A 13,571-nucleotide genomic window follows, 5' to 3' on the forward strand; every position below is an offset into this window, starting at 1 on the left:
GCAACTCCGTTTACCGAAAGAACACTTTGGGTACTACCAAACGTCACAACGTAACTGGGTGATTATAAAGGAGTACTACAGGTGTCTCCGAAGGTACATGTTGAGTTGGCGTATTTCGAGATTAGGTTTTGTCACTCCGATTGTCGGAGAGGTATCTCTGGGCCCTCTCGGTAATACTCATCACTTAAGCCTTGCAAGCATTATAACTAATAAGTTAGCTATGAGATGACGTATTACAGAACGAGTAAAGAGACTTGCCGGTAACGAGATTGAACTAGGTATTGGATACCGACGATCAAATCTCGGGCAAGTAACATACCGATGACAAAGGGAACAACGTATGTTGTTATGCGGTTTGACCGATAAAGATCTTCGTAGAATATGTAGGAACCAATATGGGCATCCAGGTCCCGCTATTGGTTATTGACCGAGAATGGTTTTAGGTCATGTCTACATAGTTCTCGAACCCGTAGGGTCCGCACGCTTAACATTTCGATGACAGTTTTATTATGAGTTTACAAGTTTTGATGTACCGAAGTTTGTTCGGAGTCCCAGATGTGATCACGAACATGACGAGGAGTCTCGGAATGGTCGAGACATAAAGATTGATATATTGGAAGCATATGTTTGGACATTGGAATGGTTCCGGGTGAAATCGGCATTTTACCGGAGTACCGGGAGGTTACCGGAACCCCCCGGGCGGTTAATGGGCCTACATGGGCCACGAGGGAGAAGAGAGAAGGAGCCAGGAGGGGGCCGCGCGCCCCTCCCCCTCCTAGTCCGAATAGGACAAGGGAAGGGGGGCGGCGCCCCCCCTTTCCTTCCCCTCTTCCTCCTCTTCCCCCCCTTCTCCTATTCCAACTAGGAAAGAAGGGAGTCCTACTCCCGGTGGGAGTAGGACTCCCCCCTTGGCGCGCCCTCCTTGGCCGGCCGCCTCCTCCCCCCTGGCTCCTTTATATACGGGGGCGGGGGGGCACCCTAGGCACACAAGTTGATCTACGGATCATTCCTTAGCCGTGTGCGGTGCCCCTCTCCACCATATTCCACCTCGGTCATATCGTCGCGGAGTTTAGGCGAAGCCCTACGGCGGTAGAGCATCATCATCGTCACCACACCGTCGTGCTGACGGAACTCATCCCCGAAGCTTTGCTGGATCGGAGCCCGGGGATCGTCATCGAGCTGAACATGTGCTGAACTCGGAGGTGCCGTACGTTCGGTGCTTGGATCGGTCGGATCATGAAGACGTACGACTAGATCAACCGCGTTGTCATAACGCTTCCGCTTACGGTCTACGAGGGTACGTGGACGAACACTCTCCCCTCTCGTTGCTATATCATCACCATGATCTTCCGTGTGTGTAGGAAATTTTTTGACATTACTGCGTTCCCCAACAGCTGCCTCGGTGAAACCTCTTCTCTTTTCCGGTGGGGAATGGTCTATCTGCTGTGCTGGGTGGTGGACGGCGCCAGGATCGGCAGTGTGGCGGCCGAGCAGTGGGGGGGGGGGGGGGTCGGAGGCGAATCTGGATAGTCGGCTTGACTTTTCGCGTGACAGTGTGGCCCCAGGTGCGCTTTTCCCTTGCACCGGAGCCCCCGTGCGCCCCGCAGTGCGCCGGCTTCGGCCTGCGATCGCCGGGCGCAAAAACAGGCTGAGCCGGCGGAATTCGGTGTCTTGGGGGCGCGACTGGGGCATTTTTTGGCGCCGGCGTGGAAAAACGCCTGGGGAGGGCCTATTGGGGTGCGGCTGGAGATGCTCTTAAGCACCGTTGTGTAGATTAGAGGGACAAGGGAGAGAGCAGATTAGAGATGAGGTTACTCGAGGTTGAAGAAGACACGATGTAATCACCTCACATCCCTCTCGTTTCTCCTCGTGCAAGGGCCTGCTTGCTGCGCTTCCGTTCGACCTGGCTCGAGAGAAGCTGCCGATTCGGCAGTTTCCAGTGGGCCTGGCTCGGAGCTGCTTTAAGGTTCTTGCCATGCGGGCCGAACAGTAAAAGCAGGCAACCAATCGGCCCGTTTGCATCCCGCACGAGTCAGGCCGGGCCTCATGCAGGCAACCAAACACGCCCCAAAGGGAGGGGCGCCACCACGCCATCTCGTGGCTGTTCCTACAAAAGGGGTACTCACAACCACTTTCTTTCAGTCTATCGTTGCTCAACGAAACCCTAACATCACCGTCTCATGGAGACAATATGAATCTACCCCGAAGCTCCATCAACTATTTCCAAACAGACGAACTCGAGGAGGATAAATCTCGGAAGACAATCTCGAAGAAGAAACACCATCATCTGCCCGAGCGCCGCACCTGCAAACACTAAAAAGCCCTAATCTAAACTAATAACCGGAGCGGAGGCACTGGGATTCCCTTCCCCGCCACCGGCCACCGGAGCGACATGTAGAGGGGATGCGAATCCACGGGCTCGCCGATGATGTCCGAGGACAAAAGTTTGCCCTAGTCGTCTTGGATTAGGGGTGGACAAAAAAGTCATATGTCCACCCTCGGTTTTTCGAGGCATTGTTGACCCATAGTTTTGATGATTCATATAAGAAAAATTAAAGAGACTATTTTGTTTCGAGAAAACTTTCGATCTATTCATCTTCAGTCATGATAATACAACGAAACACTAGAAATTATAAAAACTACATTCAGATTCATAAACCGCCTAGTGACGACTACAAGCACTGAAGCAAGCTAAAGGCGCACCGTATTCATCGTCCATCCCTCATCGGAGCAGAGCAAAACTTGTTGTAGTAGGCAGTCAAAAATTCATCGCGCTAAGGCTCCATAGGACCAGCGCAACAGAGCAGCAACCGCCGCCGATGAAGAGTAGCGTAAATCAGAAGAATCCAACCTGAAGACACAAGAACAAAAACAAACGACGAACAGATCTGAGGAAATCTATCAAAGGTAAATCTGCCAGAAAAACACACCTCCACATGCCCACCGACGATGCTAGAACCACCAGAACGGGGCCTAGGCAGGGAGAACCTTCTTCCATTTTCATGGAGTCGTCGCCGTCTTATTTTTCCTGAGCAGGACACAAACCCTAACAAAACTTGAAGAAAGATATAAAAATGAAGCCCTTCCACCGGCAATGGCCGAGATCCACTCCTGTCCCATGGCCCTAAGGCAACCGGAGATGAAGCGGACGGACTGCGACACCTAAATTAAAGAGACTATTGATCATCAAGTATACTTATATGCTCATGTCCTATTTATTGTATGTATGACTGAAAAATTATTACTCCCTCCGTTTCATAATATATGACGTTTTTGTAATATAGAGCGAGTACGTATTAGACTATGTGAACCAACTTGTGGTTGGATGGTTAAAGGGACTATGGTATCCCCGGTCCAGTAGGATTCAAGTCCTGGTGTTCGCATTTATTACTGGATTTATTTCAGGATTTCGTGTTATGTCCATTCAGTGAGAGGAGACGTTCCCGTCGATGACAAGGTGCATACTGTGACTTTGTAAATTTCAAGATGATCTGTCGGCTCAGTCTTTCGAAGATGCTCATAGAGGTAGGGTATATGTGTGCGTATATAGGGATGAGTGTATGCGCGAAGATGCTCATAGAGGTAGGGTATATGTGTGCGTTTATAAGGGTGAGTGTATGCGCGTGTATACGAGCACTTGGATCTATACAGGGTTAAAAAAGACTATGCTTAAATTGCCGTTAAATGGGCCTTCGATCCCTTACCACGCGACACATATGCTAAATAATTCAGGCAATAAAAAAACATGGTCCTCAATCCCTTTTTATGAGGGGATAGCTGCGAGTCTCGTGAGGCCGCTTCCAACTCACTGCCATGTGGGGCCGAGCTGCAGGTGTACCACGGCAAGCCCTCCTCTACGTGACGCGTGTGCTGGTTCTTGGGTGGTGTAGCAAGCTGCGGTTTCAGTGTGAGGGTAGTTTGGACATCTAGCGAGCTGTAGCTCGCACGTGTCCGCCACTTTTCGGGTTGGGCGGTTCCAGTTCTGGATTAGTACGTCTGACTGAACATCTCTGCTCCGTCACGACGTCAAGCCTTAGAAACCAAAGCTTATCCAAATAATCACGGCGAAATGGGTTTCTTTATAGCTCTGTATTCTGTACAACACGCGGCTTCAGTCAGAAGCACAAGTGAACAACAAATGAACACGCCGATCATACGGTGATCAGACGAAGAAATAATTAGTCTCGCACACACGCGCGGCTGGACCACGAGCAGAGCAGCTCGTGATTCACTCGCTGATCAGTGGCACACGATGGTCTCGAAGCAGTCGATCCCGTCGAACTCCGGCGCGAACCGCGGCCGCAACGTCGGCGATCTCCCCTTGTCCGGCTGCTGCTCCGCCTCCGACGGTGGACCGCCCTGCTTCCCCTCTTGCCCTGCTCTGGCCTGGCCGTCGTCCTGCAGCTTCCTCCCCTGCCAGGAGAACCGAGCCCAGCTGGCCCCGGCGCCGGCGCCGGCGGCGATGTCGGCCGGCGACGCGCTCAGGATGGAGAAGGCTAACACCTTCTCCATGCTTGATTGGTTGGAGACGGGGATGATTCCTGCAGCTGCTCCGGTGGCCGATGCTTTCTTGCGGGCACGCTCTGTAACTTTGCTTCAACTCAATCAATTGGCTTTGCTTGCTTGCTCGGGTTGGTGAAAGGAGAGGGAACGCGACCCGGCTTATATACGGCGGAGTATGGTCATGGTCGAAGATTTGGTCATGGCGGTTTGTAGCGCTGGAGGAGTCCAGAATATTCGTGGACGCGGCTGCGAGGGAGAGCCTCGTGACGCACGCGGTGGCGTCGTGGAGGTTGCAACCGTCTCGCTGTTTCGGGCTTTCGCGCGTGTTTATCTTCTTTTCCTCCTGTGCTGCTTTGTCTGCCCGCGAAAACTGACAAACCTGGCACTTGGTAACACTTTAGCGCGAAAAAATCCCAATCTATTTTTTTCTCACAAAACGATCAAATCGCATGACGCCCAGGCTTCGAGAGCCATGCTAGATACAGAGCCGTTCCTGAGATTTTGAGGTGCCGGTGCGAAATTTTAACCTGACCCCTTTAGTATAGCACTAGTATATTAACCAATATTATTACTACATGAAGAGAGTTTTCTAAAAAACACCACATGAAAAGAGGATGGACATCGAATGCTCGCTCTGGAGCAGAGTAAGCGGCGGGGACATCATGGGAGGAGGAGATGCTTGCCTCTATTGGTTGTTCGAAGAAGGTGAGACCACCGATATTCGGACAATACGTCTTGTCACTATTGAGAAGGTGGAGTCGACTCAACCGGGATGAAACGCCTTACGAAGAACCATTCATGTGTCGGGGCTGCATTGATCGACTTATGAAGGCCGAGCGACAAGAGCCGCGAGGTCGAATGCGGCGGCGGGAGCTCGAATGGCCGGCGGCACGGCTGTGAATTGAGTGGCGGATTGGTCGCGGCGGTGCGACGGTCATGCGGCGAGAGAAGGTTGAGTCGGGCGGCAGCAAGCGGCCGCAGGAGCTCTAATGGCCGGGGGCACGGCTGTGAATTGAGTGGCAGATTGGTCGCGGTGGTGCAACGGTCGTGCGGAGAGAGAAGGTTGAGTCGGGCGACAGAAAGCAGCGGCGGCGGGTGTGCGGCTCGAATCCGGCGGCTGCGCGCGGGGAGGGGGGAGGCTCAAATCATGTGAGGCGACGATTCGGCGGCGGAGAAGCAGCCAATTCAGCCGATTTGAAGGTGGGCGGCGACGGAGCAACGGCGGAAACGGTAGTGGAGCGGCCTGATCTAGCAACGGGGTGGCGGCGGCGTGGTGCGGTGAGTGCGCGGCGGCGGAAGTGTGGCAGGACAGACTCAAATCGACGGCTCCGGTGGCGCGGCGGGCGGCAGGGATAGGTGGCGGGTGCGGGGATGGACGGACGGGCGGCCGCGGCAACGTTTCCGGCCAGAAATCACCGGCCCCGGAGGCGAGCAGCCGTCGGGCGGGCGACCGTCGGTTTTACATCTCCAGTAGGTGGAGATGTATATTTTCATCTCGAGATGTTGTATTTTACATCTCCAAAAGACGCAGATGTACTTTTTGGCATCTACATCATCTGTTGGAGAGGGGGTTTGGGGACTTGAAAATATAAAAATTAGTTGGTTTTCCATGTACATCGTCTATTAGAAATGCTCTAATGATGGAAAAAGCCTTTAGATCTTTGTCTTAGACTCTAAGAGGTACAGTAGGGTGACATAGACGGGTTATAAGAGATGCCACATCAGATTTTTAACTAGTTTCTTAGAAAGGCTCAGACATCGGAGGAGTGAATTGGCAGGTAGGGTATCCTATCCATGAATGATTTTTTGGCACGTGGAGCGTTGCTAGTGTGAATTTGTTTAAAGTCAAGGGTTTTTGCCAGGAACAATCCTAAAACAAACCCATAATTTCTTTAAAAAAATGTGAAAAGAACCACTGGATTGTATTGAAGATTCATTCATAGTAGAAAGGACCCCAGCAGTAAATAAAATTACAACTACATCCTCAGACCACAAAATGAAGAACACTTTCGCTGGAGCGAGTTGCAGACGCTCCGTCATCGTTGCGCTCCATTGCCGGAGAAACCATCCTTTCAAAGACAGCCATGATGACCGGGAAGTCTACCAAGCTCGGTTATGAAGGACCAGCACACTAGATAGAACACCATCATCGATGAATCTTCTTCAACATCCACAGATCCACCTCCATAGCACACCAGGACACGTCCTCCACACCGCCAATGGGGAGCTCAACGATGCCACGGAGAAGAAGAGGGGCACAATACTTACATGGCAAGGTTGCCGTCACCACTACGTCGACCGGCCAGAGGAGCCAGGAACTCATGGACTCCAGGGATCCATGAGGAGAAAATTTTCCTCTCGAGCCGCCGCTGCCACCGACAGAGAAGAGAGCCGATCCACCGCTCGATTGTTGGATCAGCAGGACGAACACGTCGCAGAAGTAGCACCGGCAAGGGGATGGGAGGGCGGCGGAATTATTCCTCCGGATCGGCGCCAAATATTTCACCAAATTGACGCTGGGCAGATATAATCTTACCCTATCTACACGCCCAACATAGAGCAAACTCATAAATTTGTAAGAGCAACCGATGGCTCTATCTCATTCTCATGTCATCTAGAGTCGGTCTAATACATAACTCATCCAAGTACTCGAGTACTTAGCTATATATTAGTACTATGTTATTCTTTTTGTCTTGTGAAAAAGTACTACCATGTTATTAACGTTTGGTACACCCCTCACAAAGTTTTCTGGAGCTCATGCTACTTTTGGCTATAAATTTAAGTCTCGTTCCTCTTCCCTCTATTCCAACTCTCATATATTTGTTTTGAAATTCCTATAATCTTCTTAATATTACTTTACTTATACTTTCTCTGACAGTGAGAACGTGCATGCTGACATTCTACGGCGGCATGTGCTATTTTGTACTAAACTGAAAAATTCAGGCTTATGAATACCGGTGTGGCTTACATCTTCATGGGCTAAAGTGAATGGAGGAACTACATTCTCATCAACATGATAAAAAGGGTGTTAATTCATTCCATCTACTGTCGTTATCCAACGAGGCAAACAATCATTTCACAACTGTTTCTTCTTCCGAGAAACACTTACAATTTTCTTCACACTCGTAACTATTACAGTACATTGATTTGGATGTAAGATCAAAGGAAATACATAGTAAGTCCTATGATTAACAAATACATTAAAATCTATTCGAAACATCTCCTATGTGGTATCAATATCTGAAAGACGAAATATTCAAAAGAGCAATGATGCTGACACTCTTTCACCCACACGAACTTGATTGTCAATAAAGGTTTCTAAAAGCGACATGAGTCGCATTCAAAAATATGAGAATCCTTGAGCGATGAACATATTTGAGATGGGATGATCCCCTAGAAGTGAAGGCTATCAAATAACAATATCTTCACCAAGGTGTCGATGAATGATTTCATATCCACAAAGAATCAAGCCAATAAAAGCAACTTGACAGAATAACATAAAGTTATCAAACAAATAGTCGGATTTTCGATCATACAAACCTCTCTAACTTCATCACACCATAAAAGTAGAACAAGAGTAATTTTATTTGCACAAAACGATTATTAACACTAACGCCGAGGAAGATTATACAACTCTTAATGATATGGTATCTCGTCACCTATCAATGCCAAGATGGCAGTCGCAAGCGAGAGAAACAAATCTTCTCCAATGGCGAGACCAAGATGCTAACCACATGGAGAATGTTTGCAGCAACATTGTCAAATATGCAATTACTAAGTGTTGCAAGGACCCAAGTGTGTCGTAGAAGGAAGGGACATAGAATTTTCATAGAAATCTCACAGTGAGTACCATCTTATGAGATAAGTACAAGTTAAATTATTTATACCAAACTTTTTTTATTTCATTACAAATAATCATGTGAAGAAAATTTGTTGTTTTTGTTGATACATATTTTGATATATTGTCTGGGGTACTATTTTTAGGCAATTTAAACACATTTTTGTATATTAAGATAAATATTTGTAATAAGTTTCTAATATTTATCATTATGATTTTCTAGTCTAAATAGAAAATGTATTATATATCACAAGATACTTTTTTACTTTGAAATTTCTTCAAAAAATCTCTTGTTTGTATTTTTTTAATTTAAGAAAACCAACATTACTCCACAATATAACATGTGCATGTATTATGTGTATTGCTTTTGTAGAATTCTAAAATATCCAACGAATAGTTGGTAGAGTATATAGAAATCTTGGAATCTAGCAAATAACTTGGCAGAGGTTTGTAAAGTACAAGACTATTAAGTTTATGTGCAACTAATTTGGTAATTCTAAGACTATATGAAGTGTCAATGTTTGTACTTTCATACTTCACTCCTAGCCACTTGATGGTGGTGTCTATTTCTTGGTCCAATTGTGTGGATATATAACATTTAACCTTTTGTGTATTCCAAAAAAAAACGCACTTGATTTTTTGCTTTGATTTCCTTCAAAATAGAACTTGTGTTAACTGTGTCCGGAGATACCTTCTAACTCACTTGATTCCCAATCCGGTCCTCCAATGCCAACCTGATCCATAAGATTTTTGTACCATACGGTAACTTAAATACTTAATAAATAAAAACAACATGTACTCTCTTCATACCAAATTAAAGTTCTAGCTTTGTCATTAGTCAAACTTAAGTTTGACCAATTCTATAGAAAAAAGTGTGGAGACATCTGGTTTTGTCCTTTTCATTTTTCTTGTGGGGGGGGGGGGGGGGGGGGGGCAAAGCAAAACTGACCTAGTGTCGAGCCGCTGCACGAGAAGGCTAATTTGGCTCGCGCATTGCAGCTGGTCGCTCAACATTTCGATATATTTCATTTACATAATATTTTTATTAAGGAACAACCCGGACGTATGGAATAAGATTTTCAAGGTTATTGTTTTTTTTTATGGGGGCGCGGGGGCTGTCGATCTATTCATCTTTAATCATAACAGTACAATGAACATAAAAAATAATAAAAATTATATCCAGATTCATAGACCACCTACCGACGACTACAAGCACTGAAGGAGCCAAAGGCGCGCCGCCGCCATCGCCCTCCCACGTCGGAGCAAGGCACAACTTGTTGTAGTCGACAGTCGGAAAGTCGTCGTGCTAAAACCCCATAGAACCAACACACTAGAACCGCACCACCGATGAAGAGAAGTTTAGATCGGAAGGATCCAACCTAAAGACACATGAACAAAGACGAACAAAGACCGGATCCGCCAAAGACAACCACCGATCGAATTCCGCGAGATCCGCCGAGACACACCTCCACACGCCCTCCGACGTAGCTAGGCACATCATCAGGACGGAGGGCTAGGCGGGGAGAACCTTATTCCATCTTCAAAAAGACGCCGCCGCCTCATCTTCTTGAACAGGACACAAATTCTAACAAAACTTGAAGAAGCACCTGAAAACGGAGCCCTCCCCCCGGCAAGGGCCGGGATCCACCGTGCATCCATGGCCCTAAGGCCACAGGAGATGTGGGAGATCTGCGGCGCCGCCGCCGGAAGGCAGAAACCCTAGCCGCCTTTTCTTGGAGGAGAAACAAAGAAGGGAGAGACACACATTTTCGAGGTATTATTGAACCCATAGTTCTGAAGATTCATAAAAGACAATTAATAAAGAAGCTAATGATCATCAAATTCACTTCGCTATGCGGTGGACAAACCATGGTGACCCCAAAAAAATGGAGATTATATTTGGCTCGATGGCTTATCATTTTTTTTTCATTTTTAGTGGATAAAGAAATCTACTCCATTCTTCTATTAGGTTAAATTTTCCTAAATGCTAACGGTTTGTTGTCAAGTTCTTAGCCATTCTGAACGAACGCCCTCATACGCATCGAATCCCGGATGAATGTTCAGTATACCTCTCATAAAGTTTTCGAAAGCTTGTGCTACTGATGGCTATAAATCTACATCTCTTTTTTTTCTCCTTCTTCCAATGCACGGAAATCTGATTTGACGACTCATATAATTTGTTTCATAGTTTTATTAAACCTATCCAAAGATAAGCAACTCAGACGCCATGCAACATGTTAACATTCCATGATGGCATGTGCTATTCTGAACTTAACTGTAAAATCAAGATCAAAGTACCAGCTTGGCTTACATCGTTGATGGACTAAACTGAAAGGAGGAGCTACACGGACATCAACATGATAAAAAGACGTAAGTTGGAGAATCAACTTATGATTGGATGGTTAGGAGGGCAGTGATATCTCCGGCCGACTAGGATGAGACCCCAGGTTTGATGCTCTGGTGTCTCTTTTTCGATATAGGATGGATTTAATTAGCTTAAAATGAAACATCAAGAGGATACAAACAAAAAAAGCACACACCCGGCCTCTGCATAATTAGAATGCACATAGCCGACACCAACACACGCACACAAAAAACACGTCAACAAATAGCAAAGTCATGTAAGACCAAAGCTATATCTATGCCAGAAAGAAACCCCCCAAACGATTAGATCAGTGATTGGCAAATTAAAACAAAGATCATATCCACAACAACAAAATTATAACCCCACATGAACGACGAGGTCATTCAATAGCAACGCCTTCAGGAATGGGAGCAGCGCTCAATTTCCGTCATCACCGGATTCAACCATCCAAGCAGTCTATCCTTAGGTGTCATTAGTAATGGGCCGGTCTAGAAGGCATTGTTGCTTGGTTTGTTTGGTTCTTCGTTTGCTCGCTTAATCGTCCTTTTTTTACTTTTAAAACAAACATATAGTTTGAAACTTAGTTTACTTAAAAAGAATAAGAAATTTCATCGAGAATTTGAAAAATGTTAACCTGTGTAAACTCTTTCTGTGCAATTTGATAAAATCTTCAAACCATTAAAAAATTGTGATTTTTTTAAATTTCATGCATTTTGAAAAAATATGTGACACTTTAAAAAAAATGTTCAGACAATGAAAAAAATATTCAGGTAATTTTGAAAATATTTCATACCATTCAAGAAAAGTGTTGTGTCGTAAAAAATGTTACCCACAAAAACAATGTTGACCCGTTTCAAAAATATTTTCATGATTTTTTTCAAAAAAATTATACAATGTAAAAAAATTGTTTCTATCATTAAAAAAATTGTAAAGTTTAAAAAAATGTTCACGCATTCCTAAAATATATTAGTGAAATATTAGGTAATAATAAGAAAACGTAAAATAATATTCATGTAATTTTTAGAAATATTTTGTACAATTCGAAAAATTGTTTTTCACATTCACAAAAAATGTTGATGCATTTCAAAAATATTTTAAATTTATATACAATGTAAAAAATGTCTCATACCATTGATAAAAGTATTTATAACATTTTAGAATAATCTTTGTGCATTTGGAAAATATACCGTGAGTTTTCAAAAAGTACTAAGACAATGGGAAAATATGTAATTTAAAAAAATGTTGTAATGTTTCAAAAAATGGAAAATTGTGTTTTTTAGCATGTATTTATAAAAAAATTCAATTATGTATTTTAAAAAAGCATTCATCATGCATTTGAAAACTATTCAATGTGTATCAAGAAAATGTTCCGGACGCCACGTGTTGTTCTTTGTAGGATCATCCATTTGCTAGTATCCATGGCCCATTCCCATCTCTGGTGTCAACAGGTTTCGACGAACGGCTATGATTATCGACAAAGTTACATGTGTTTCTAAAAGTAAAACTTCAAGGCGGCCGAAACTTTACAGGTGTTTCCTCGGTGCCAAACCACGAGCACGTCCGTGTGTGGATCCGATTCCACGGCGGTCCAGATCAACCCAATCGTCCTCGGTCCTTAGTCGCGTAATGCTCTAGCCGTTGGAGTCCACCATCAGTCAGAGCAGCCGCATGCACGAGGGTGTACCGAAGCTTCTCTGAATTACTGTACTACTCCTACTGAAATATTTCCAGCTTACGTGCTCGGATGAGTGACCGACCATCGCTCGTATATTATTCCCAGCAAGAGCAAGGTGTGTCCACCAGGTACTGATCCGTGTGTTACTCCGCACTCCCCGCGTTTCGCCGGTAATTTGGACGGGCAAAACAATCCCTAACCATGTCACTAGAAGCAAACACTGCAACTGTACGACAGTGCAAACGGGTGGCAACGCATCGCCATCGGCCGTTTAGGTAGGCGACGTGGATGGGCTGACGTCGCCGTCCACTTCCGCCGGCATCGTGCCGGTCAAACGAAAACAAACGGCACGGACGGCCCCGGTCCCCCGTTGTGTGTGTGGCCCTTGTACGTTCGCCGGCACTACTGCACCGCAGCGCTGCGCCGCTACGGCAACAGCAACAGCGAGCACACGGGCACTACGAGCGACGCGAGGGATGGATCGGCGCGTGGCACCGCGTCCCCGCGCCCCGAAGCGTTGCCGTGGGCGGAAAGGTTCCCGGGTGTATCCGATCGGGGTTGACCGCGACGTACACTGTCGATGTCGAGTACTAGTATGGTATGATACACAGGGTGCTAGAACTTTTCATCCATGTTCACTTTGAACGCATATCGCTATCTTCTTTCTTCACCTAGAAGAAAGGAAGCCGATCTCGCCTCCAGCCGGTTGGGCGCTTTCCTCCGTGTGTGTGGATCGTTTTACCTATTACTCCCTTCGTTTCAATATAGATGACTTAACTTTATACTACCTCCGTCTAGGTGAATAAATCGTTCACGTAGTTTTAGGTCATCGATTTGAGGAATTAAATATGTGTTATATGTCATGAAAAGTATATCAGAAGTTTCTAAATATATAATTTTTGTCACATATAATACATATTTAGATAGTTAAATCGTCGACCTAGAACTACGTGAATGACTTATTCACCGAGACGGAGGTAGTACTAACTTTGTACTTAGTAGCTTATAGGGTTTTGGGTTATTGTGGTGGTGCCAAAGCCAAGTGACAGATGTTGGTGTCAAGTTCAGAGGATTCTTTGATCTTATTTATAGTTTTACTTCTTGGCTGATATTTGTGTGTGCAAAGCCTAGCATTCTATCTTTTCAGCTTTGCCAAAACCTATATGTACGTGATTATCATGTAAAAAAAC

General features: G+C 45.7%; 1 protein-coding gene across 1 annotated transcript; it reads right to left on the minus strand.

Annotated features, from left to right (window-relative positions):
- Nucleotides 1–4,056: 4,056 nt before the first annotated feature.
- On the minus strand, nt 4,057–4,647 carry LOC123098034 (uncharacterized). Its single transcript, XM_044519908.1, has one exon. It carries the CDS (start codon nt 4,510–4,512, stop codon nt 4,240–4,242), a length of 273 nt encoding a protein of 90 aa, XP_044375843.1. The 5' UTR covers nt 4,513–4,647; the 3' UTR covers nt 4,057–4,239.
- Between the last annotated feature and the right edge of the window lie 8,924 nt (nt 4,648–13,571).

This window comes from Triticum aestivum, chromosome 1B, assembly GCF_018294505.1.
Source record: "Triticum aestivum cultivar Chinese Spring chromosome 1B, IWGSC CS RefSeq v2.1, whole genome shotgun sequence".
NCBI lineage: Eukaryota > Viridiplantae > Streptophyta > Magnoliopsida > Poales > Poaceae > Triticum > Triticum aestivum.